Raw genomic sequence first — 22,567 nt, 5'->3', positions numbered from 1 at the left:
TATAACACAAGGTCCAACATAGTCTTGAACTTACCATCCACTATAAAGCCTGCAAGGCCTTGTTCATCTTGCAACCCTTCTGACCACGATATAAGGAGTTCTCAGAGTACCAACCGACGGCAATGTTGAAAAGACAGCGGCCTGTTTCGCCACCACCTTCTTTTCCTGACATCCCACTCTTGCCATCTGAACCCGTTTCATGCGACCTCAGTCGACACATTGTCAAGCGCCGCCGTGTACTTCCACCATCTCTAGATGGGCCATCTCGTGGCTGGGGGTCTCCCTTCGTATTTAACCAGAACGATGACGATGGAGAGGATGATGAAGATGATGATATGGGCGCTGCGATACAGAATGTGGATGGCGCTCCGACCGACATGGCAACGATTCAGACCCCATCAAGCGTAGCAGAATACAAGTCTGTGAATAGCTTGCTACACGATTTGCATGCGGAACATCAGTACAGGAGGGTTTCGTCGTCCACAGCTACAGCTTTCGCCCCGGATGACTACACTCGATTGCATCCTTTCCATCAAATGCCCATGTCAACTCTCGAAAAACAATTTCCCATCCAAGATTCGCAACCGCCACGAACAGGAATTTACTCTGAGCTCACGACAAAAATTGCGCCTTACTTTGGTCAGGAGTTATTACACGTTGGGGACGTCTTCTTGGGCGAAGGATTGTTGGTTAAGAAACACTATGAAGACACTAACAAGTACGTTGGCCACGCTTCCTCCTTGGCGTTCTCTGACTTCATGGTGTCCCCTTGCCTAGACTGTTGCGATCCCTTGTCCTCGGGCGGCGACGCGAGCTCACCGACCGCCCTTAGGTCTCCCCCGGTCTTCAAATCAGCCCCTCCCTCACCCCTTTTTCTTCATGCGCTCAACCCATAGATTCGTCATGTGCTGTCTGTCGCCCGCGACTCTTGTTTCCTCCAATTCTCAACCTCTCGCATCATTTCGCATTGCATTTGTATTCCTATTCTTCATCGCCCTGCATCTATTCTCCTTTCACTTCGGAACATTCCGTGATAGCATGTTTGTGTGGATGTATACTACTATATTGCTCTAGCCGTCTCAGCGGATTCGTTGACGATCGAATTTCTATGTGTCGTCCTCCAAAGTGGCCATAAGCAGTGCGCTTGCTATTGGCCATTGCGTCAAGTGATTGACCGCGTCTGTCTTTCTTGCTGACCACCACCACCATCACCCATAATAAACCAACCTATGTTTTCGAAAAATCTTGCACGTCTCTTGCCCAAACGCTCAATAGGTTCGACCCGCACAATCTCTTCACTTCGTGTATACAGCCGTCATGTTCCCTCCATGACATCTGAGCACAGACGGCACTATGCTACCCCTCCGCCGCAACTCAACGTTAGGTCTGACATTCTCATTTCGCGAGGCTTTTAGCATCGACGAAGACTGACGCTCGACTCCTCTTGTCCTATCTTTACGTGCTTCAAAGTGACTTATCCATGGAGCAGTATCACGCACTCTCAGACGCGACTATGGACACGATGTTAGACTCGCTTGAGAGTCTGCTAGACGACTTTGCTGACCCGGAGTATGAAGTGGAGTACCATGTGCGTGTTCCTACTGCTCTTCGTGCATGAACTGTTGATTTCATCTCGTTCTGGCGAACTTCAGAGTGGGGTTCTGACACTCAAACTGGGGCCACATGGAACGTATGTAGTTAACAAGCAACCACCAAATAAACAAATATGGTTGTCTTCGCCTTTAACGTGCGTCTCCTCCTACAACACTGCAACGGAGCTAATTCACGGTATCTGTCAAGTGGACCAAAGCGATATGACTACTCCCCGGCAGAAGATGACTGGTTCTACTCTCGCGACGGACAATCACTGGGGAGCTTGCTCAATAACGAGCTGTCCAAAATCATTGGACAGAACGTGGACTTGGGGCTGAGGGAGACGTCCAAACGCATTTGATGTAGCGGGGTCCATCCCCGCAGCCACATACGCAGTGTTTTCATGGTGTGTAGGTGGTAGATGTCCATGTCGCGCTTAGATGATGTTTGCTAATCTCTCTAGGTTTGTACAAGGTTGAATATTCATTGCGATCAAGACAAACAAAACAAACCCCAATACTAGACCAGTTGGTTTGGTGCATCGTGGAATAGGTTGAGAGCCATGAGACTTACATGCACAGACATCAGTTTTGGAATGACCTTCTCGTGCGCAAGTGCGATAGCCAAAGCGCCTATCGCTATAATACGTACCATCTACTCGAGTATCACACGTCCTGTGTTGATAGAGCTCGAATGGCATATGCCATATTGGCGTTACATGGCGAAACAAGGTCACCACCCATTGAAGAATGTCATGGGTGGTGATACATACAGTATCAAATTGCAACACAAGGTTTTCAATCAAGCAGAGGGCTTCCCTTCTCTTTCCACCCAGTCCAGCCAAGACCCCTTGTAGTTGAAGATACTATGACCGCAGTTAGGAACTGACGAGAAGGGCGAATGAACACATTGACGAACTTTGTGTATCCGTTCCGCTTCGCGACATCGCTAGCAGTAGCGCTTCGCTTCCCACTACGGCAGTAGAACACAATTTCTTGATCTAATCCCGGCTTGCTAAACCCATGTTTCTTGTGGAATTGTGTTGCGGGTAGCTGCAAGGAGCCAGATAGTACAGACAGCGGCAGATTGACGGAAGAGGGGATGTTGCCCTGAATAACTTCGTCTGGCTCCCGTACATCTATCAGATACGCGTGCTGGACAGATCGTCGGGTAAGTGTGAGAGTAATCATCACCAAATTGAAAAGCTCACTTCGCTGGGTTGGAGAGATTTCTGCTTGACCACCTCGTACTCGAGGACAGGAATCGCCCAGTCCTTCTGTAGTTCATCGCGCTTCTTAAGCGCCTCCCTGCGTGCTGCTGCTTCCTCCTTGGTCAGCTGAGGTTTAGAAGAGTTGTGCCGAACGAAGCTGATTTGCACTCGAGGCAATGAGAAGAGAGGGACCATGGATCTCGTTGCGCGCGATCCGACCACTGGAGGTCTGACCAGGCTTCGCGAACAGGTATTGATGGCAGAACGAAAAACAATTCGATGCATCATTTTGTCTGGGTATTTAAGCCAATACAGTCACTTCCATCATTCCTAAAACAACGTAAGTAGGCTGGGGAACATACCAGATAGTGATGCGAGTGAGACGATGAGTGTGCGCAAGTTGGACGCGAGCATTTCGCTTAGTGGTAACGCGACCTGCACGTGAGGCTTGCGTGATTACGGTCAATGATGGTCCTAGCGAGGTGTGCGGGGTCCTCAACAGATTCGTTCTCAGCCATTGGTCCAGCACAATTGCCGCAAATGAGGCTTTTCTCCCTCTAGCTCCTTCTCACGTCCCTTCGTCGCCGTATTTGCTTCTGACTCTGTTTTCCCCTCTCCTACTTGGGCACGTCTAACTCCTCTTAGCCGATTCTGTCATGGAAAATTCCTAGACAAGTGGGAGCGTAGTCCTCACCAAGCTTGTCTACGGTTTTGCAGGATGCGGGACCTGTCTTTGAGCTCTCTGCATGGTCCACTTTCCTTGACTGCTCGCCTCCCTTTGGTGACCGTGCTTCTACATCTATCTCATTCTGACTAGGGCCCTCGGTGGCTGAGTGCGAGCGTAGTTCTCTGAATCTCAGCTCACCGATGGATTCTTCGCCGGCAGTGCTCCGACGTCATCCAAATATTCTTCTCCTGCGTGAGCTCCTGGACAATACATTTCTAAATTTCAGCCTCTCACGGGCTTGATTGTTGACATCTTCACTCTGTGAGCATCAGAACTTCCCAAATGAGCTCACAAACCTTCACCCTTCGTTCTCGCATCTGGTCACCGGCGGATGCTCGAACTTGAGCGTGATCTCCGGTAAGTCTTCAATCAAAACATCGGTAATCTGTGTTAGAAAGCAGAAGACAAAATTATAGAGTAGAGGCCCCGAGGCATAACGTATCTCTGGTATTTTCGGTCTGTTTTCCTCATTGTCGATTCGATGTGTACAGCCACTCCTGCTGCATCGACCGCGTAGTTGCATGACTCAGCGATCCTTCACAGTTTATTTTTCCCACGCTCGGCTGTCACTTCGCGACATTCTTATTCACAGCTCAGTCCTCCGCCCACCGCCCGCCTTCCTGGTCTATCATTCCTTTCACTAGGAGACATTCACAGAAATGTCAAACTCTACCTCGTCAGTTGAAGTTTTGATGACCCCGTACCTCCATTTCGTCGGAGGCGACTACTTGCTTTTCAAGTCTTTGCGACCTGCCTCGCACGGTGCCATTGCCGGGGCTTGTATTGTACTTGTCCTCCTATCGATATTTGAGCGATTGCTTGCGGCAGGACGTGGTATTATGGAGGATCATTGGAAGCAAAGGTCACTTTCCTCTTATCTACTGTAGATCTGAAGTCTGATTCTATAGTTATATCAGGATCCTTGCCATGACTTCGCATCGCTTTGCGAGACCGACATCCGACGCTGGATTAGATAGCGACGGGAGCAGCGAAGGCAAGGAGAAAGTAGCTGCAGGCATCGAGCAAGTCCTGCTCAAGTCGGCCAGTAGTCGACCTGACCTTCGCAGAGCTCGCCTTATCGCCCCCTTCATTCCTTCCCATGACTTGACTCGTGGCGCTTTGTATACCCTTCAGGCGCTCCTGTCGTATGCTCTCATGTTGGTCGTCATGTGAGTCCACTTCTCCCTCGTGGTCCAGGCGCGGGGCTTCATGACTACATATATTCTCACAGGACATTTCAGGCTGCATACATCATTGCGATCATCGTGGGATTGGGTACAGGAGAAATCTTGTTTGGCCGCTTCAGCGGGCACTCCGTCCACTAAATGAGGCTTGATTGTTTGAATGGGCACCCACGACGATAAACTTATACGACAAGAGACATGGGATGTTTTCTCGAGATTCAATAAGGATTATCTGCATGTATACCTTGTACGAGCTGTTGCAGTGGATTTGGATGCTATTTTTTGTCTTGAATTGTCCACAAAACGTTCACCATATAATCGACCTCCGAAACGCGACTGCGTCTCAGAACTTGGAAACAAGGCACTCCAGGTACCCTAGCGGTCTCAAGATAAGCACGACCAAGCAAATGTGAAAAAGTTTTTTACACCTTCCGGATATAGCTCTGTGGCTGGAGAGTATAAATCTTGTAGCTCGACGGCAAAGTCTGCAGGCAAGCTCCCTCCTTCCAGCGGAACTCCTGACGACTTCACGATGCGTTTCGCTATTGCCGCCGCCCTTGCTGCCGTTGCCGCCGTTGCGAACGCGCATTTCCATCTCGAATACCCTTCACCCCGAGGGGCGTTCAATGAGGACAATGAAGTGAACTTCTGTGGTACGCGTTCTGCTCTTTGTATAAAGGGTCTGGTAACAAGAATTCACTGCATTTGGCCTTATAGATTCGTACACGAATGCCGGGAACCGCAGCGACTTCCCTCTCAGCGGTGGATTCATCTCTATTAACAGCGAACACCCGACCTGGACTTGTAAGTAGCCTGTCTGAGTTCCGACCCGAACAGGCCAATTTGACGCTAAAAAAATTGCTGTTACAGTCGGTGTATTAGTCTCCACTTCCGCGAACCCTACATCGTTCGACAACTTCCGGGACTCGTCTGGGAACGAGCAGTACGCTATTCAACTCAATCAGGTGACGGGCGAGGGCGCCTTTTGCTTCCCGATCGACCTGAGCAAAACGAACATTAGCGGGATCGCGAACGGCGGTAACGTCACCGTTCAGATTGTCTTCAATGGCGGTGACGACACGCTCTACCAGGTCGGCTTCACTGCCTCTCTTACACAGTACGATGTACTGAAATGATCAATCAATTCTAGTGCGCGGACCTTCGTCTGGAGAGCAACTTCACTGTTCCGTCAGACGTCAGTTGCTCGAATGCTACCGGATCCAGCAGCGCGAGTGGTTCGAGCACTGGGAGCGCGACCTCGGCAACACCATCTAGCACAGGGTCGAGCGGTGCATCTGCGGTCACAGTGGGCGGATTGACTGGTGTGCTGGGTGCCATCAGTGCGTTTGTTATGCTCATACTATGAAATCTGTAAACTGCAGTCTACGTTCATTGCGGAACATGTCTATAATGAAGGGCCCAAAACGTCCAGGAATCATGTTCGGACCTTTGTCTGGTGCTTTTCTCAGAGCTAGCCGCCTTCCATCTCGTACTGTCCTGAGCAGTCAGTAATCAAAGCATCACAGGACCAAAATGGGAGTTCACGATTCCAAGTAAGATGGGGTCTTTCAAACGTGTCGCAAGGTTCACCCCAAGTCTACGTTTTGCCCTTTCGGAATTCTCTAGGAATACAAGACGAGTATTAAAACGTAAGTTAATACCCGAACCGCGAGTCTGAATGATGTCCGTCATAGAAGTCAAGTGGCGTATGTGGCTGTGCTCCGAATCTTCGAACTCAGCGGGATCCGCCGAGGTCGGGTCTCGTCCTGCGAACCGAGGCGAGCGCTTGCTTGAGACAACGGATTGTTGAAGATTGTTGATCATGATGCATCCCTCGAGGATCTCGACAACAATAGGAATCTGCAGGACTGATGCAGATGCCCGTGATTGTTTCTTGATACTAGGACGCCCGTGGCCGTCCGGGGAGGCTCGATCCGATATCTATTGGTGACAGTATTGCCATGAGTCTGAAACGGCTGACGCAACCGGCGACGCGTTCAATTCCGAGGATGCCGTCGCCCGAGAGCCAATGACCACGGCCCGCTGAGGCTCGCTGTTGCCAAAAGCAGGAGCAGCGCGCGCCCCATCCCGAAAGTGAATTGTCTGAACATTTGAGCGATCGTAATGGGTCTAAATTCCCCTTTACGCCTTTCCCAGTCCTATTATTAATGATTCCGATCGAATCATAGGCCCTTCGCTTTCAAATCATTCCTGACAGATGTGTCTTACTGCGGGACATAGGAGGGTATCTTGCCGTGGCAGTGTAATCACTTTGTCGTGTTGACTTCTGATCTATCCATATAAACTCTGGATTGCCGCTGCCTCGCCTCATCCATGATACATTGTTACAAGTAGCCCTGCCTCGGTCGTATCCGTTAACTTTCACTCACCCACATCTTGACCGATGGGCCTCGCATCATCGTTCGCAGCCTTCGTCACACGGAGACAGGAGAGCCCCTGGGAAGTCGTCGACAGCAAGAGTGTCGAACCGGTCTCTATTTGGGATGACGAAGAGGGTGAGTGCTCAGTCTCGCCGAGGCTTCACAGCCCCTACCAGACCGCAGTGCTGAGTCCAGTCACGACCGTTCCCAGATCTGGAGATAATATATATTCATGACACTCCCGTCACCCGAACGTATGTTTTCGACATCAAAAAGGAGAAAGACTTCGAGAACGCCCTCTCCTTCGCCCAGCAGCAGCTTCTGCAGGAGGTGCGCACCAAGGGCTACAATGTGCTGTGGCATGAGAGGTAAGGCGCGCATTGACTCTCTGCTTGTCTCGTTGCTCACTTGTGCTGCGCTGCAGTTGGCGGGTGACCCTGTTCCGGAAGGGAAAGAAACATAGAGTCGAAGTTCGCTACTCGGGCAGACCTGCCTGTCTGTCATCGGACAAGCCCTTATTGTCACCATCCCCACCATTTCTCGGCGTCCTTAACGAGATGCGTCAGTCGAGCTGTAGCGCGTACGCTGCAGCATAGGTGTCCCCAGCGGTTGATGTTGTGCCACTAGACGTGTATTCTATGGCTGTATTGTAGTGTTGTTCATCATCGAGTTGTTGTATCCTCATCCTGCTCATAATAAGTTATTTTTTATGATTTTCTAGCTGCGAACCGATCTAGTAAGTGTCTTCCCTTGGGTGGTTGGGCCGCTAGGAGAATTCCCACCTGAGCGCTTGATGGAGCTCGCCTAGGATATTGCCTGGACAATCCTTCACATTTGTGCTCATGAGCGTGGGTGTCATCTACGCAGAGCGTTCGCATACCATACACGGGACCCCCAACACATCAGTGATGTAGGTGAGTCCACCGTAGTCGGTGCTTACCTCTATTACCGACAAGCCTCTATGGACACCGTAGCACCGTAGGTGTTCTCCGGAACGCGCGTTCATGTAGACGCCCCGGCAGGATCTCCAGATCGACATAGCGGGACTTTCGGGAAGGAGAACTCCTGATATGCAATATCGATGAATCGAGCCTGCTCTCACAATAGACCATGGTCCGCGCGATTGGCACTAGGTGCCTGCGTGGAAACGCAAGGATAGAGATACCTGAACGGCAAATACTTGAACATCACGCAAGGCAACGTTGATCGATGTGTCGAAAAGCCTCAAGGATGCGACATACCAAAAAAACAATAAGGCGCCAAAGCGCAAAGCACAATCCTTGCTTATGCAGCTGACGAGAGCTCAGGAAAAGTACAAAATAAAGAAATTCACGGCATGAAGGCCTCGCACATCAGATACGCGCCTCCGCGTCAGAGCATCCCCATACCGTCCTCATCCTCGCCGTCACCACCCCACCCACTGACAATCATCTCCTCTTCAGGGTCAATATCGAGTGGCTCAGGGCCAGGCCGATGAGCAACGTTCAGTTCGTGCCGCATGGATGAGCTCGATTCAGGCGTTGCAGCCGTCGAAGGCATGGGCTTTGAGGCGGACGGCTGGGTGGGTTGCGAGCCAGCGAACCAAAAGATCTGTTTTTGACCGGCGAGAGATATGTTGTTGCCTTTCGCAAAACCCTTGGAGATGACAAACGAATTCAGAAACAGACGCGCAATAAGGAATGACAGAAGCTTACCTGCTCAGCCCCACTGCGGCTCTTGAACGAGACTAATACGTCGCCACTTTCCATATGATCGATGGAATCGACCTGGCCTGTTGTCTCGAACCAGTCTCGCACTGCCTGAAGTGAATCTGCAGTGACGTCCTTGACGAGCAATTTTTTGGGACGATTGTCTAGTTTCATGCTGGAGCGAGGAGGCCCCCCGCGCATTGCGCCACGATAGTAACTCCGTGCGCCTCGTCCGCGACCACGGTATCCTCGATACGGAGAACCATATGCAGTCTCTGTGGCAGGGTCGATACCGAGGCTAGCAGCCTATATAATCGCGAGGGTCAATCAAAAGGATGAGGGAGATGATTGAACAATGCGTACTTCTGCTTTGAGTTTCGCTAGCTTCTCTTTTAAGGATTCCGTGGTGTCTTCGCCGCCATCTGAGGCAAGCGCAGCCGAATGTAATTCGAGCTCCTTGTCCAATCGCGCGCGCTCTTTCTGCTCGTGATCTTCTGAACGAGTCGTAGAGATTGACGGTCGCTTGCCAGTTGTCGACGTCGAAGGCACTGTTGCGGCCGATACGGGCGCAGATGCAGGCTTCATTTCCTCGCCTAGCTTGCGTAACCGGGTCAAAATCTCTTTCTTTTCTGCGGGGGACGCAGTAGACAGCTTGTCCATGAGAGACTTCTGCTCTGCTATCTGCTGTTCAAGCAAATGCTGCTTAGCAGCAAGGGCTGAGACAGTAGCGGACGAGACTGTGGAAGCTTTTCGAGCGTGGGCCGCGGGAGCAGGATGCGTCGACAATGAAGGAGATGGAACCTCGGCAGACACTGATGGTCCAGTCGATGCCGAGACGGCTTCTGGGTAGTCCCTTGACGCCATGTTTGCCACAAGGGGTGCCGAAGCGGCTAACATACGCTGTCCCGTTTGTCCGTGACCCTCTAGTGGCCGGTGCCAGAACAGCTTGACGAATCTATTGTTGAATACGGCCTCCTCTGACTTCCATGCCGCGTGTGCCTCTTCATGTGTGGAGAAACTGACGAGCGCCTTGGCACTCGACGCATCGATTGCGACGTTCGTCACCGTGCCGAATTGCTTAAACCACCCATTGACGGTTTCGAGCGACAGCTTGTCCTCCGGTATCTTCTCCACTACAAGCGTCTTGTCATTCCGTCTCTCTGGTCGGAACCGCTGTACATCTCCGTTGAAGGTTCCCGGCCGGCTCCCGCGTCCGCGTCCAATGCGCATTGGACGCATTCCTCGTGGTGTTTGATGAAGAGGTGCCGATTGACCGCTGGTGTCCATGTCAACCTCCATTTTGACGGGAAATGAGGGTGGGGCAGGTAGAGGGTACACCACCCCGTTAGTCATACCCTCCCTGCTCGGTCCTGGAGCGGCGGACGATCCATTCGGTTGCGAAGCGTTCTCATCTTTTGGTTCGCGCGGCGTGAGATCCTGAATGACCGGCAGTTCCCCTGACGTCTGAAGAGGCACCTTTGTGTCTCCATTTTCTCCCCTGACGCGGGGCATAATGGGCGGACGTGGGGGGTGTACGTCGATGTTAAGATTCGCCGTCGGCCGCATGTCCAGGTGAGCCTCATGAGGATCGTACGCAGCTGCAGGACCATTGCCCGAGCTGAATCCCATGCCTCCATTGGCGAACGGGGGCATGAACATCCCGCCCGTCATCTGAGGGGCATTCATTGGGAAAATTTGGCCGGGGACGAAGGCATCTTCGCCGTGACTGAACTTGCAGTAAGCTCCGCGAGCACAATAGCCGTTATCTTCGAGGTGTCAGCACGCGCCTATTGAGTGTGAAAAGCAAACTTGACATACTGTGATAATCCCGGCAGATTCCCTTCTTCTGATCTGGTGGACGATATTGCTGCTGTCCTCTCCCATTCATGCCCATCCCGCCCATGTTCACATCCATACCCATGTCTGCTCCGCCATACGCACCTCCACGTCCTCTACCGCCCCTTCCGTAGCCTCCGTTGCTCCAATTGTCGTGTCCCCTTGGATAACCGGCGTATTGTCCATCGTGGGTTAGTCGTGGGCCTTTCGCTGGCCGACCATCGCGGTCATCATACTCCATGTTGCGTTTTCGGCCTCGTTCTGGTGACGTAGACATGGAGGGGGACATAAAAGCATCAAGAGGGATGGGGATGCCGTTGTCGACTGGAGCATGAGAAGAGCTGGGTGGGGATGATGTGCTATATGGAAGGTATGACTTTGTGCGCAGGGTTGTGAACAGCATATCGATGAACGACGGTCCTTCTGTCAAACAAGCTTGTCTCGTGTTCTGGCTCGCGACGGCCTCGCGGTACTCACCTTTTTCGAGAAACTCGTCCAATTGCGAAGCCAATTCCTTCCGCAATTCAATCTCCGGAGCATTGTGTTTGAGAAGGGCCAATATATAGTCGGCCAGGGCGCCTGGCTCAGCATCGCATCTGAAATATCGCGATTGAATGGTTGTCAGTCGCCGAAGAGCCGAATGAATCAGTAAATGGGTACAGACATTGGTTCTAAAGTTTTCGTTAGCCATGGTTTCAAGTGGTCCGCGGTGGAAGGGTCAAAGAGCATGTCAGGATGCAAATTATATGGAGTATAAGGAGGTTAAGGAATCGTAAGGAGTAGGAGAGGTAAATTGTAGGTGTCGACGGCGTCGCCGACTAGGTTGAATGCCGTCAAGCAGACTGTTTGCTCTTCGTCACCCGTACCGTGACTGTAACAGATGCACCACATGAGTCAGCATCACATTCCCAGCAGCTGGACCGACGCAGAATCGTCGCAGACACCCTAATTTGAACGTTTTACAGTTGGGTGAGGGATATTTTATGGAAGCAGTCGTTTATTGTTTTGACTACAGCCGGGCTTGCGCAGGTCGAGGATTGTAAGGCATGCGGGAAACTGAAGGTGAGATTGCTTCAAGCTCCTAGTGCGTTTCCCAAGGGTAGGCTCAATCTATCAAGCGTACGGCTACAATGTGTCCTGATTGCAAAATCACCAACTTCTATTGAACGTCGCATACAACACTATACAACAGCATACATTCTCGTGCAATATCCAGAACAATGGCACCGAGAATGGATAAGGCACCCAAGGTGATCCTAACAAGCGCTATGCAAGGAGTGATGAGACGATAGTGACACAGATCCGAGCAGTAAATGAATCAGAATTTGTGAATCCACTTTCGTCCTGCCAAGGCACGGACAGCACCAAGAAAGGCCATTCTGAAGCAGAAGTCTGACTGAAATCCTTCCAGTATGACGTGGTGGACCCGAAAGTGACCCAACGCCGAGCATGCCGTCCAGGTGATACTTGATCATGTCTGATACAGTTCAGTGATAAGCCGTCCAGACAAACGCAACATGGGCCATACCTAACACCTGGCGCCTCATTGCCCAGAAGCGCACAAACAAGACCACAAAGCCCGCAGCGGCGTCACGACCACTCCCATACGAGCCATCCCCGACCGCCAGAGCGATGAGCAGCCGTAAACGTCGGAGATTTTCCAGAAGTTCCCGAGCCATCAGCGTGCGTTCCCCGAGCCATCGTAGAATGTCACATTGCCCGACCCCGTCCCACGTAACCGAGCGCGGCGCTTTCCATCCTTGACACGTTCGATAGGGCGAAATTGTGCCTGCGGAGTGGTCGGCGTGGGAACAGATGATGCGCTCGGGCCGGTGTATCATCGCATAGCAATGGGCAAAGGACATCGTCGGTGGGGCAGGCGGCGGCAAGGAGGGAGACAAAAAGGTATGGGATGGCATGATGAGGAAACGATGGAATGGTAACTAGTGCGGTGAGAGGAAGAAATACCAGGCCTAACGCTGTAAGCCCTTATGACAAGAGACAACGACATCCGGGTCGAAGTTTGGACGTGAAGATGGTCGAGGAAAAGATGCGAGGTAGACCAAAAAAAGAAGACAGAATCGACGAGACAGACATACTAGATCAGAGGCGTAAGTGAGATCTGCGGAGGGGGTTAAGACCACTCAATGTGGAACGAACGTAGGTACCGAAGTTCGACAAAGCATCTAGAAGGCCCTAGGTCATCATGATAAGTGCGAGACTGAAGAGAGACAGAGGGTGCGCAGATGACCCGTACGGCGAACGGGCCAACAGTAGAGTCGAGTACGTCTCCAAAGGGCAGGAAACCCAACCCAGCTAGAAGAAGTAGAGAAGAGAGCTTGGGAAGGGGAGGACGAGTGAGAGGGAGACCATGAGGGAAGGGAGAGGCGAGGAGAGAGGGAACAAGCCAAGGACAGGTTGCTGCGTGAGGCTTTTATACCGCGCCGAGAAGACGGTGAGCGAATTTAGCTGTCCGAAATTATGCCATTGGTCGTTGTATGGCCGCAGGACCCCAGACCCCGGGATATATGCCTCACCTTGGCGACATCAGGCGACATCTGACCACTCGAATGAGCCGGCTTTCCCGCGTTAGGGAACACACAAATGATTATGATGCATCGCAGAGACTCTATCTATGAATAATTATAAAACGTCGAAAAGAATAGCGTGGACTCTACAACCCTCTATGTAGATCGAAAGCAGAACGAGAGGACAAATCAAGCACACAGACTGCACAAATCACCGGAGGGGGGAGCGTTAGCGATACTTTAGCTTCGTCGATATCTAACAAGAAACTGCGTTCACCGCTTGAGATTTAAACCAGGGAGCGAGAACATCTATCCGAGTGACGTCTGAGGTGCACCAGGAGACACATCGGTGTAAAAGTAGGACGTACCTCGAAGATAGCTTCAGCCGGAACGCCCCAGCCACGAACGCCCTCTACCCTATTATCCATCCTTGTTCCAAGCATGACGCCGACGACTGCTCCCGTTTCCTCGTCAACAATAGGGCCGCCGCTCGATCCCGCTGTAGGTGGGGGCTTGAAGAGCATGTGTGAGAGGCTGTCGTACGTTCCTGGCTAGATCGTTCGAGTGATTGTATGAGGCCCTAGCGATACATACGGAAATGAAAGGCTCCGGACGCACCTGCGCTTCCCGTCCCGCAAAGTCTCTGTAGCCAAGGACAGTGCCTCTGACCCATTTGACCCACGACCCACCTATCCAGGGCACCCACCCTTCCCCGTCTTCGCCCTGCGGCCGCACATCGCTGAAAAAGTGTGCGCGAACAATTGTCCCTGGCTTAGCAGGGTATGGGGATACTGGTAATGGTGGTATGGAGGGCCCAGCCCTAGACAGGAGAAGGAGGTCGGAGCGATGTAAAGAGGAGAGCACAGCAGTGACCGGGTGAAGAGCTGGACCCGTGGGCGTCCCAGATAAGACAACAGTGCCGGAGGAGCGGGCGCCGGGCAGATCAGGGGGCGCCAAGAAGGGTTGCGAGCCTGGAGGTAAAACTAGGAGAGGGGACCATCGTATCTGTGTCAAATTTACTGCTGTATCAGCGCGCCGCGCAAACGGGGCTACATGATCCTACAACTAGGCACGTACCTCCTCAAGTGTATGAGCACATGTGACAATGACAGATTCATTCATGTGGTCTCCAGGTGCGTTCAAAGCAAAGCCAGAAGAAAGGGTCACTTTGTGTCGATTGCCTTCCTGTACGCAGTGCGCGATCAAATGGACGCCTCTGTCCTCAGACTGGCTAGCGTCAAAGTTGACGCGACGCGGCTGGGAGGGCTGGGGCTCGTAGGGTAATTGCTGGTCGAGCACGCGGCCAGAGCGCTCGAGGTACTGCTGAACGAGCTGCGGGAGACTCGTGCGCGAGCCGGACGGCTGGTGGGCGAGTGTGTTCAGCACGACGCTGTCGAGTGCAGAATGCACCACGCTTTCGGGCACTGGTGGAGGGGGCGGGGGCTTGGCGACGATGACAGGCGACTCGACGGTCGCGTATCTGCGAAAGCATGCACCGAGGAAAGCGCGGGTTGTTGGACGGGGAGGAAACATGGCGTGCACAGTGTAGGAGTGTAGGACCGATGACTGCTAAGCAGGCCCTGGAGGGCGTGGGGAAATGACGTCGCGTACCGGAGGCAAATACCGGAGGGGACCGTGCGACCGGCCGGAAGGAAGGGCTGCCACCAAACAAGGACCCTCTTCTCCTTCTCCAACCCAACGACTACATCCAGCCGTTTTCTCCAGTCCTCAGACATGGCCTCCCCTTCCAACCCTACTCACCGTAAGTTTATATATGCCCCTCGCTTATTGCTACCCCACTTACACGATGCTCACTATCTTCGGTCCAGTCTCTCCTGCTGCACGTAGTTCCCCACCGTCAGAACTGAGACACATTACCTCTAACGGGGCCCTCTCCCCGCAGAAGGACTCCCATCGCGACCACCGACTCACCACTCGTGCATCTCAGGGTCTGCAACATCGCCTTGGCTCGCGCTCGCCAGTTTCAATACCTTCATCTCCCACATCTGTGTAAGTCCGCTGTTTGACTTTGATCACCTCCTCGCGATGGCGTGATGAGTTGCTTTGTCGTATGATACCGTCCCCGCCCTCCCGGTTGTCTGCAGCATTTACATGAGAAACGCTATGCAGTCCTTGTCTTTTGCTCAAGGATTGTCATGGTAATTGCTGCGTTCAAAGGGGATAAACGCGACATAGACACTATCATCTCACAACTCGGTATCGCTTTGCAGCTTCTTGTGATTGATCTCCATCTTTTGTATAGCCACTCGTCGTCTTCTGCCATCTTCGAAAGAGATATCGAGCCCATCTCCCCCACTCCCCCGCAACCATCGCATCCGCATCGGACGCCCCGCGGTAAAATGACAGAACAACTTGATCACTCCGTTCCAACCGTGCTCGACTCCGCCGCTGCCGTACTCACATCCACATCTTCTCCTTCTGAAGAGCAGAACATTTCCATCGTCGCACCCGCGACGGATTTAGGAGGACTCAGTAGGTTCGGGAGCACGTCATCGCGCATGAACAGCCGTAGTCCCAGCCCGATAGGGGCCTTGGGCGGAAATAGAGCGAGCGCGATGATGAACTTGCCCAGTCCCAGCCCAAGTCTATCGCTCCCTCTCCCGCTTGTATCGAATAACGCTTCCACGATATCGTCATCACCCCCACAGCGGCCTACGGTGCTGACGCAGCAATTCGCCAGCGCGACCAGCACACTGACCACCAGCTCTGGTCCATACCCGCCGGGTGCTTTTCCGTCTTCGGTGCATACATCCACGTACTATTCGCCATCTTCATCCTCTGCCTCCTCTCCTACCACCACGACGCGCGAACATCCGCCCGAGCATCTGCTCACGCCAACACACATCACGAGTGATCCTTCCGATGCCGTGCCAATGGCCAGTTCGCCCTCGTCCATCTTGCCCTCAGCCACGGTCTCGCATCCACCTTCTCCGCGCGCGCACACCAAGCGCCTCTCGTTCATGTCGTACAACGACCTGTTGTCCAGCACGCCTTCCTCGACGCTTCCGCTCTCTTCGTTCACGACGTCTGTGTCCGATCCGCCGCCGCACCTGCCCTCCGTCCTGGGCGTGCCGCTGATGCACGCGGGTTCCGCCGGGTCGAGCATCCACGGCGACCGGCGCAGCAGTTACTATGGCGGCGGCGATGTGCGTGAGGGGCGCGAGGGACTGTTTGACGACGTCGGGGGTGAGTGGGAGCGCGAGGGCCTCGGCCAGGGATTGGAAGAACGTTTGGAGACGCTCATGGGGACGGGCACGGTCGGCGTTGGGAAAGCGTGACGCGAAAGGGGAGTGAAGCATACAGACAAGATGACCTCGCGGTGCGCAGGCGCGTACCATCGTCGGGGACGAAGACGAAGAAATGTAAGACGATATTTTACGGTGCAGTTTAATGAATCTGGCCGCATTCTTTCTACTATTCCTATGTATGATAAGTAATGGTCCGCTGTGTTTTGTGCCCTCCCTCATGCCCCTGTACAGTGTTATGCCTGGGGCTTGCCCCGCTTCATGCCATGATCTCCTGACTCTCTTCTCCTTTTAGGCTCTTCTCTTCGTCGTTCGCACCGGGTTGTTCATTGCATCGTTGATTCGATTCGTTTTGGCATGACAATGGGGACTTGTGAAATATACTTGATGTGACTGGACGTACGGTAGCGTACGGTCTTGCTGTGTGTGAGTAGCCGGAAAGGGGGGGGAAGACGTCATCGCCGTGGAAAGGGCCCGCGCGCGTCGGTGGCTTTGAATTGGAGCAAGCATTGCAGTGCCCCATCATATTGTGACTGTAATCTCACCCGCCAATCTTCACATTATCGTCATCGCCCCCATCGTACGTCCTCGCCGACAATGCACCCCGCCGCACACCCCCCCACCGTCTACGCCTTTCCCGACCCAGACGCCCTCTCTGCCGCCCTCGCCGACTATGTCCTAAAGGCGCAGAAAGAGTCCCTCGAGAAAAAGGGCAGATTCACCGTCGCCATCTCCGGCGGCTCCCTCCCCGACTCCCTCGCAGCCCTCGTCGGCAAGCCCGGCATCAAGTGGGACAAATGGTCCGTTTTGTCTGCGCACGCCGCCGGCCCCCTCTTTCTCGCGCACCGCTTGACCTTTTTTTTTTTCGTTTCCTTTTTTTTTTCCTCGGCGCGCGGCGCAGGCAAGTGTTTTACGCCGACGAGCGCGCCGTCCCGCTCGACCACGCCGACTCTAACCACCGCGCGCTCTCCGAGGCGCTCTACCGCCACGTCCCGATCCCCGCCGCGCACATCCACCCGATCGACGCCACGCTGCTCGGCGACCTCGACGAGCTCGCCGACGCCTACGAGCAAGAGCTCGTCCGCGAGTTCGCCCAGCGCGACGCCGCGCGCTTCCCCGTCTTCGACCTCGTCCTCCTCGGCCTCGGGCCGGACGGACACACCGCGTCGCTCTTCCCGGGCCACGCGCTGCTCTCCGAGGACGCGCGCTGGGTCGCGCACATCGCCGACAGCCCGAAGCCGCCCGCGCGCCGCGTCACGCTCACGTTCCCCGTGCTCAACCACGCCGCGCGCGTCGCGTTCGTCGCCGCGGGCGCGGGCAAGGCGGACGTGCTCGCGCGCGTGCTCGACGCGCCCGAGGAGGGCCTCCCCGCCGCGCGCGTGCGCCCCGCGAGCCCCGGCCAGCTCGTGTGGTTCGTCGACGCCGCCGCGGCCGCGCGCCTCGCGTTCCCGCGCTCCGCGTTCAAGCTGTGAGTTGGTATTTGTAGTGGGCGCCAAGGGCGGACGCGACGCGATCGGGCGATCGTGGCTCCGGTATGACGGAATCGAGGGCGAGGGGAGGTGCGGGCCCGTGGCGTGGGGCGTGGGGGCGTAGGGCGGAAGGGGCGAGGGGATTCGAAGGCCTTCGAGCCTCGCCGGGTCCGTGCAGCAGCTGCAGGGTGATCGCATCTAGATATCTCAATTTGTATCCCCCGTCTCGTGTTTCTTTGTTTGTTCGTCTGTATGTCGTCGTCGTGTCCCTTGTCCGGGGTCTGTTTTTTTATTAGCGATTGATGTCCCGTGCCCGGGTCCCCCGCCGTTCTCTTCGTCCACCTTGTTGTGAGCCATTCACGTGTAGCGTGCATATGCACGCATACAATCAGCTTCGTTAACGGTCCAAGCACGGGAGGACATCAAAACACGCGTGACAAGTCGTCGTGCTACTATTTGTAGTACATTCGTAGGCCCGCTCCTGGCCGCTCACGCACCAGACCCCGACCCGTCACCCGACGCCGCGCCCTCACCAATATGCCCACCATCGCCCTGCCCACCCTGTCCGCCCTGCCCGCCCTGGCCACCCTGGCCGCTGCCCACGCTGCCAGCCCCGCCGACGCCGAGCTCGGGAAAGAGCGCGAGCAGGACGCAGTCGAGGAGCATGACGACGAGGTGCGTGTTGCACGCGGGCGACGCGAGCGGGTCCAGCAGCGCATCGAGCGTGCGCGCGCGGTCCGCGGGCGTCGCGCCCAGCAGGACGGGCGCGAGCGCGGCTGGGGCGGGGCGCAGACGCGGGTAAAAAAAAATGAGAATGAAAGCCAAGGCGAGGCGAGGCGAGGCGAGCGGGCTCACCGGGCACCGTCCCCGCGAGGCGCCGCACGAGCGCGGCGCGCAGCGCGCGCTGCTCGTCTGGCGTCGGGTCGGGCGGGGCGGCGGCGGGGTATCCGTCCGGGAAGAGCGCGCGCTTGGCGGCGGACACGGTGCCCGCGATGCGCGCGGGCGCGAACACGTGCGTGCGGAGGAGGTACGGGAGGAGGCTGGGCGTGCGTGGGGGTCAGCGAGCGCGGTGCGGTGCGGTGCGGCGTGGGCGGGGACGCACCGGTCTAGGAATGGCCCGCAGGCGGCGGCGAGCATGCTGAGGAGGGCGAGGAGGGCGGCGCCGGCGAAGCGGTCGCGGAGGGAGAAGAGCGTGGCGAGGAGGGCGAGCGGTGCGCGGGCGAGGTCATGGGGCTGCTGTGAAGACGAGAGGGGGGCGTCGGGCGATGGAGAGGGCTGCGGGGAGGGCGCAGAAGAGGAGTACGGGGAGAGAGACGGGGGTGGAGAAGGGGAGAGAGGGGGTAGAGGGGCGTGCGAGGTGGACAGTGGGGAGGTACAGAAAGCAGGGGTGGGTGATGGATTGGATAGAGGGGGGATGGAGGGGTGCTCTGGCGGCGGTGGTAGTGGGGGAGAGGAAGGCAAAGAGAGAGAGCCAGGGGCGGCCCGATCGGATTGCGCACGGGACAGCGGGGGCGACGGCACGACTCCAAGGGCAGGCGCAGGTCCGGGCGAAGGCGGGCGCGAAGACTGGTTTACCTGCTGGATGGTGTGCAGGGTCTGCTTGTAGAGGTGGACGAGGGTGAGGGCGGCGGTCGAGACGGACTGGACGGCGGAGAGGAAGAAGACGAGGAGGGTGTGGAGGGATGGGAGCCCGGAGGCGGGGGTAGAGCTGGCGGGGTCGGGGATGGAAGGGGCGGGGGAGAGGAGGAGCTGCTCTGGAGGCTGCACGGGCAGCGGTCAGCGACGGATGACGTAGGGAGCGCGGGCATGGGACGGGCGCGAAGTCGTGCAATGTGAAATGCAAAAAAGCAAGAAAATGAAAATGGACGTCATGGTGGGAACAGAAGGGACGAAGGATGCAGCACGGGAGCGCAGCTGGCCTCTTCGCGCAGACGTGGACTTGACACGCTGACGGACAGACTGACGGACGGACACTCGACAGAGGACGCACCTTGACGTCGGTCAGCGGGGCGACTTCGGGGCCGAGGAGATCCAAGATGGACTTGTGGATGAACCATGGCTGGGTGATCTTGGGGACGACGGAGGAACAGACGACGTGGAGGACGATCTCGCGGACGATGTAGCGCTCTGGCTCCGCGTCCCAGTCCTCGGCGGGGAGGCAGGCGTTGAGGACGGCGTCGAGGACTGTGCGGACGTAGAGCTCGTCGAGGACACCATCGGGGCTGACGGCGATGTGCTGCTGGCGGGCGTGGAAGAGGGCGGGGAGGGAGAGGGCGCCGGCCTGGGCGCGGGAGGAGTGGAGGTCGCGTGCGGCTGCGCGGTAGTCGTCGTAGTGCTGTGCGAGGAGGGCGGGGACGTGGCGGCAGAGGAGGGGGGCGGGGTCCGTGGCGCGTATGCGGGCGTCGAGTGCGCGGAGGACTGCGGAGAGGATGTGTGTGATGTGTGGGAGGAACTCCTTGTCGTAGCGGGTGATCTTGGACCACCAGGGGGTGACGAAGGCGCGGAGGGCGAGGGCGAGGAAGTCGTAGAGCTCTGCGTCGAGTGCGGGGTCGGCGAGGAGGGGGGGGATGGGTGTGCCTGGGGGGAGGTGGGGGAAGAGGAGGCGCTTTGCGAGGGTGGCGGGGAGTGCCGGGGCGGGGCTGGGAGGCGGCTGGGGCTTTGCGGAGCGGGTGGAGGATGCGAGGGAGGGGGACGGGCGGGGCGGGGCTGCCCTGGAGGCGGGCATGGCGGGGCGCAGGCGGTGACTGACGTCAGCAGATGGGTGCCCGCTCGGTGTGTCCTCTCTCTCCTCTCGTCTATCTCCGCATCACGGGTGAACGCTAGCGTCCTGTCCCCGCCCGCCCTAGCCACACACCCGCCCATTCGATATTTATCTGCACCTGATGCACTAGCACGCTCCCTTTCTGCCGCTCCCTAGCCCGCCCACAGTACAGCCATGTATAATACTACCCGCACCCTCTCTCGCTTCGCCCCGCGCGCAGACCCGTCCTCCCCAAAGCTATCCCGCACCACAACCGTCATCGTCGCCGTCGTCGCCTCCCTCGTCGCCCTCGCCCTCGTGGCCTTCCTCGCCCGCCTCCTCCGCGGCCGCTGCACCCGCCGCACCAGCGCCGCACCGCTGCCCCCCGTCCAGCCCCTCGCCCACCGCCGCGAGCACACCCGCGCCGCATTCGCAGAGTACAAGGACCCCTCCCGCCCCCGCCTCCACCCCGCCGCCAGCGCAGCCTCCCTCCTCTACGGCCAGGGCCCCCCGCTGCGCCAGAGCTCCTTCAACACCGAGACCGCCGACGGCTCAGACGACATGTCCCCGCTCTCCCCCAACGCCTCCGACGCCGTCGCCCGCCCGCTCGCGCCCCCCGTCCCCTCCTTCTACCCCCCGAGCCGCTCAAACTCCTCCCTCGCCTCCGCACCCGCGACAGCGCCCCCCACCCGCTCCGCGTCCCCCACCGCCATCCTCCCCGCCTCCGCCTCCCACCCCACCGCCCGGCCCTCCCCGCGCCCCCGCCCGCGCCCCTACTCCACCCTCTCCACGACGACCTCCCACTCCGGCTCCGTCGCCGTCCGCGCCGCCCCGCACGCCCCGCACAACCACGTCCAGCTCGTCATGCCCGCCCCGCTCGCCCCCGAGGTCTACCCGTACATCCTCGCAGGCGCACACGCCGCCTCCATGTCCACCCTCGCCAGCGCGAGCAGCGACAGGCTCCCGCCCGTCGCCGTCGGCCTCACAGACAAGTGGGTCATGGTCGCGCGCACCACCGCCCAGGCGGGCGCCCGCGCGAGCGCAGAGGCCCGCCGCGGCGCTGCGGGTGAGTGCTTCCCGCAGACGTGCTTGAACTCTGGGCCCTGATTCTTTTTTTTTTTTTTTGCGTGCATGTGCGTGTGTGCGTGTGTGTATGTCTTTCATTTTTTTTGGCGCCTCGATAGCCGACGTGCCCGCGTCGCGACCGCCGCCCCGCCGGAGCTCGTCGAACCCGCCCCCGACCTCCCGCCTGCGCCACTCGACTAGCGGCTCTCCCCGTCAGCAGCAGCAGCAGCAGCAGCAGCAAGAGCCCGTCCCGCGCATGCCCTCGCTCTACTCGGCGGACGCGCTCGCGAGCAGCACAAACTTCAACGCGTCCAGCGCCGCCGGTAGCGCGTCGGACTCTCCGTCGTTCCCGCCGTCGTCCTTCTCGCTCCCCGACGCTGCGCGCAGGCCGAAGAAGCGCAGGCCGTCCACGGCCGGCTCCACACCCGCGTCGCCCGCGCGCTCGTCGTGAGGTGCGGCGGACCTGTACATACGCCCCCCCCCTCCTTCGTACGTACGTATGTATGAGGACCGCAGAGCCCGCAGGACGTGGTTTCGGTTTCCGTGAACATCCATTCTTTTTTTATTCGGTCGGTCGGTCGGTGCAAGGTCCCGAGGCAGCTTGGCAGCTTGGCGGGTCCGACGTACGGCGCGCCGCCGACAGGACCGGGACGCCGAGCACGCACGCGCTTTTATCGCACAGTGTCGCACATCGCATATATACCATACATCCCATCGCACGCAACACGCACACGTACACGTACACGTACACTCTCACATCGCACGCACGTATAGGCAGAGAAAATGGTGGTCCCGCCCCGTATATTCCGTATTTATCCATAAATCACGATCTCACGATCACTGACAATTTTACCCACACACCGCGCGATGAGCGCTGAGC

General features: G+C 56.8%; 14 protein-coding genes across 14 annotated transcripts; 9 read left to right on the top strand and 5 right to left on the bottom strand.

The window, feature by feature from the left end:
• Positions 1-122: 122 nt before the first annotated feature.
• On the top strand, positions 123-832 carry HETIRDRAFT_424285 (uncharacterized protein; the record flags this gene model as incomplete). The annotated part of the gene is made up of 2 exons (XM_009543090.1): positions 123-718; positions 778-832. The coding sequence occupies 2 exons, from the start codon at positions 123-125 to the stop codon at positions 830-832; spliced, it is 651 nt and encodes a 216-aa protein (XP_009541385.1).
• Positions 833-914: 82 nt separating this feature from the next.
• Positions 915-1,954, top strand: HETIRDRAFT_457050 (uncharacterized protein; the record flags this gene model as incomplete). Its single annotated transcript, XM_009543089.1, has 3 exons — positions 915-1,588; positions 1,653-1,747; positions 1,801-1,954. The coding sequence occupies exons 1-3, from the start codon at positions 1,481-1,483 to the stop codon at positions 1,952-1,954; spliced, it is 357 nt and encodes a 118-aa protein (XP_009541384.1). The 5' UTR covers positions 915-1,480.
• Positions 1,955-2,394: 440 nt separating this feature from the next.
• On the bottom strand, positions 2,395-2,783 carry HETIRDRAFT_307739 (uncharacterized protein; the record flags this gene model as incomplete). The annotated part of the gene is made up of 2 exons (XM_009543088.1): positions 2,395-2,458; positions 2,512-2,783. 2 exons carry the CDS (start codon positions 2,781-2,783, stop codon positions 2,395-2,397), a joined length of 336 nt encoding a protein of 111 aa, XP_009541383.1.
• A 1,368-nt stretch (positions 2,784-4,151) lies between these two features.
• On the top strand, positions 4,152-5,004 carry HETIRDRAFT_145510 (copper transporter). Its single transcript, XM_009543087.1, has 3 exons — positions 4,152-4,392; positions 4,448-4,699; positions 4,762-5,004. The coding sequence occupies exons 1-3, from the start codon at positions 4,190-4,192 to the stop codon at positions 4,853-4,855; spliced, it is 549 nt and encodes a 182-aa protein (XP_009541382.1). The 5' UTR covers positions 4,152-4,189; the 3' UTR covers positions 4,856-5,004.
• A 242-nt stretch (positions 5,005-5,246) lies between these two features.
• Positions 5,247-6,080, top strand: HETIRDRAFT_305913 (uncharacterized protein; the record flags this gene model as incomplete). The annotated part of the gene is made up of 4 exons (XM_009543086.1): positions 5,247-5,367; positions 5,432-5,518; positions 5,585-5,805; positions 5,865-6,080. The coding sequence occupies 4 exons, from the start codon at positions 5,247-5,249 to the stop codon at positions 6,078-6,080; spliced, it is 645 nt and encodes a 214-aa protein (XP_009541381.1).
• Positions 6,081-7,154: 1,074 nt separating this feature from the next.
• On the top strand, positions 7,155-7,583 carry HETIRDRAFT_243376 (uncharacterized protein; the record flags this gene model as incomplete). The annotated part of the gene is made up of 3 exons (XM_009543085.1): positions 7,155-7,230; positions 7,286-7,463; positions 7,520-7,583. Coding segments are annotated over 3 exons (318 nt in total), but the record flags the coding sequence as incomplete, so codon positions are not given.
• A 759-nt stretch (positions 7,584-8,342) lies between these two features.
• On the bottom strand, positions 8,343-11,409 carry HETIRDRAFT_469568 (uncharacterized protein). Its single transcript, XM_009543084.1, has 6 exons — positions 11,284-11,409; positions 11,097-11,215; positions 10,602-11,042; positions 9,147-10,549; positions 8,790-9,089; positions 8,343-8,730 (listed from the first exon to the last, which is right to left on the bottom strand). Exons 1-6 carry the CDS (start codon positions 11,346-11,348, stop codon positions 8,467-8,469), a joined length of 2,592 nt encoding a protein of 863 aa, XP_009541379.1. The 5' UTR covers positions 11,349-11,409; the 3' UTR covers positions 8,343-8,466.
• Positions 11,410-11,875: 466 nt separating this feature from the next.
• On the bottom strand, positions 11,876-12,538 carry HETIRDRAFT_308306 (uncharacterized protein; the record flags this gene model as incomplete). The annotated part of the gene is made up of 2 exons (XM_009543399.1): positions 11,876-12,096; positions 12,148-12,538. The coding sequence occupies 2 exons, from the start codon at positions 12,536-12,538 to the stop codon at positions 11,876-11,878; spliced, it is 612 nt and encodes a 203-aa protein (XP_009541694.1).
• A 17-nt stretch (positions 12,539-12,555) lies between these two features.
• HETIRDRAFT_305556 (uncharacterized protein) lies at positions 12,556-12,738 on the top strand (the record flags this gene model as incomplete). The annotated part of the gene is made up of 1 exon (XM_009543398.1): positions 12,556-12,738. One exon carries the CDS (start codon positions 12,556-12,558, stop codon positions 12,736-12,738), a length of 183 nt encoding a protein of 60 aa, XP_009541693.1.
• A 682-nt stretch (positions 12,739-13,420) lies between these two features.
• On the bottom strand, positions 13,421-14,883 carry HETIRDRAFT_99831 (uncharacterized protein; the record flags this gene model as incomplete). The annotated part of the gene is made up of 5 exons (XM_009543083.1): positions 13,421-13,456; positions 13,516-13,698; positions 13,766-14,152; positions 14,225-14,627; positions 14,759-14,883. 5 exons carry the CDS (start codon positions 14,881-14,883, stop codon positions 13,421-13,423), a joined length of 1,134 nt encoding a protein of 377 aa, XP_009541378.1.
• On the top strand, positions 14,857-16,584 carry HETIRDRAFT_469564 (uncharacterized protein). Its single transcript, XM_009543082.1, has 3 exons — positions 14,857-14,909; positions 14,977-15,157; positions 15,411-16,584. Exons 1-3 carry the CDS (start codon positions 14,882-14,884, stop codon positions 16,444-16,446), a joined length of 1,245 nt encoding a protein of 414 aa, XP_009541377.1. The 5' UTR covers positions 14,857-14,881; the 3' UTR covers positions 16,447-16,584.
• A 426-nt stretch (positions 16,585-17,010) lies between these two features.
• Positions 17,011-17,885, top strand: HETIRDRAFT_307996 (uncharacterized protein; the record flags this gene model as incomplete). Its single annotated transcript, XM_009543081.1, has 2 exons — positions 17,011-17,213; positions 17,315-17,885. The coding sequence occupies 2 exons, from the start codon at positions 17,011-17,013 to the stop codon at positions 17,883-17,885; spliced, it is 774 nt and encodes a 257-aa protein (XP_009541376.1).
• A 1,490-nt stretch (positions 17,886-19,375) lies between these two features.
• HETIRDRAFT_469562 (uncharacterized protein) lies at positions 19,376-20,607 on the bottom strand (the record flags this gene model as incomplete). The annotated part of the gene is made up of 2 exons (XM_009543080.1): positions 19,376-19,643; positions 19,873-20,607. Coding segments are annotated over 2 exons (1,002 nt in total), but the record flags the coding sequence as incomplete, so codon positions are not given.
• A 759-nt stretch (positions 20,608-21,366) lies between these two features.
• Positions 21,367-22,138, top strand: HETIRDRAFT_99827 (uncharacterized protein; the record flags this gene model as incomplete). The annotated part of the gene is made up of 2 exons (XM_009543079.1): positions 21,367-21,688; positions 21,807-22,138. Coding segments are annotated over 2 exons (654 nt in total), but the record flags the coding sequence as incomplete, so codon positions are not given.
• Positions 22,139-22,567: the final 429 nt, after the last annotated feature.

The sequence above is a fragment of the Heterobasidion irregulare genome, assembly GCF_000320585.1.
Source record: "Heterobasidion irregulare TC 32-1 unplaced genomic scaffold scaffold_01, whole genome shotgun sequence".
Classification (NCBI taxonomy): domain Eukaryota; kingdom Fungi; phylum Basidiomycota; class Agaricomycetes; order Russulales; family Bondarzewiaceae; genus Heterobasidion; species Heterobasidion irregulare.
This window is presented reverse-complemented; position numbering and strand designations above follow the sequence as displayed.

What these genes read in the sequence shown, in the direction of transcription:
- HETIRDRAFT_469564 (XM_009543082.1), top strand. Translation starts at nt 14,882, where the DNA reads ATGGCCTCCCCTTCCAACCCTACTCACC. An exon ending in CCCTTCCAACCCTACTCACC is followed by an intron (nt 14,910 to 14,976) that starts GTAAGTTTATAT and finishes TCTTCGGTCCAG; the next exon opens with TCTCTCCTGCTGCACGTAGT. An exon ending in CCTTCATCTCCCACATCTGT is followed by an intron (nt 15,158 to 15,410) that starts GTAAGTCCGCTG and finishes TCTTTTGTATAG; the next exon opens with CCACTCGTCGTCTTCTGCCA.
- HETIRDRAFT_469568 (XM_009543084.1), bottom strand. Translation starts at nt 11,348, where the DNA reads ATGCTCTTTGACCCTTCCACCGCGGACCACTTGAAACCATGGCTAACG. An exon ending in GGACGAGTTTCTCGAAAAAG is followed by an intron (nt 11,043 to 11,096) that starts GTGAGTACCGCG and finishes CTTGTTTGACAG; the next exon opens with AAGGACCGTCGTTCATCGAT. An exon ending in AATCTGCCGGGATTATCACA is followed by an intron (nt 10,550 to 10,601) that starts GTATGTCAAGTT and finishes GACACCTCGAAG; the next exon opens with ATAACGGCTATTGTGCTCGC.
- HETIRDRAFT_145510 (XM_009543087.1), top strand. Translation starts at nt 4,190, where the DNA reads ATGTCAAACTCTACCTCGTCAGTTGAAGTTTTGATGACCCCGTACCTC. An exon ending in GAGGATCATTGGAAGCAAAG is followed by an intron (nt 4,393 to 4,447) that starts GTCACTTTCCTC and finishes TAGTTATATCAG; the next exon opens with GATCCTTGCCATGACTTCGC. An exon ending in GCTCTCATGTTGGTCGTCAT is followed by an intron (nt 4,700 to 4,761) that starts GTGAGTCCACTT and finishes ATATTCTCACAG; the next exon opens with GACATTTCAGGCTGCATACA.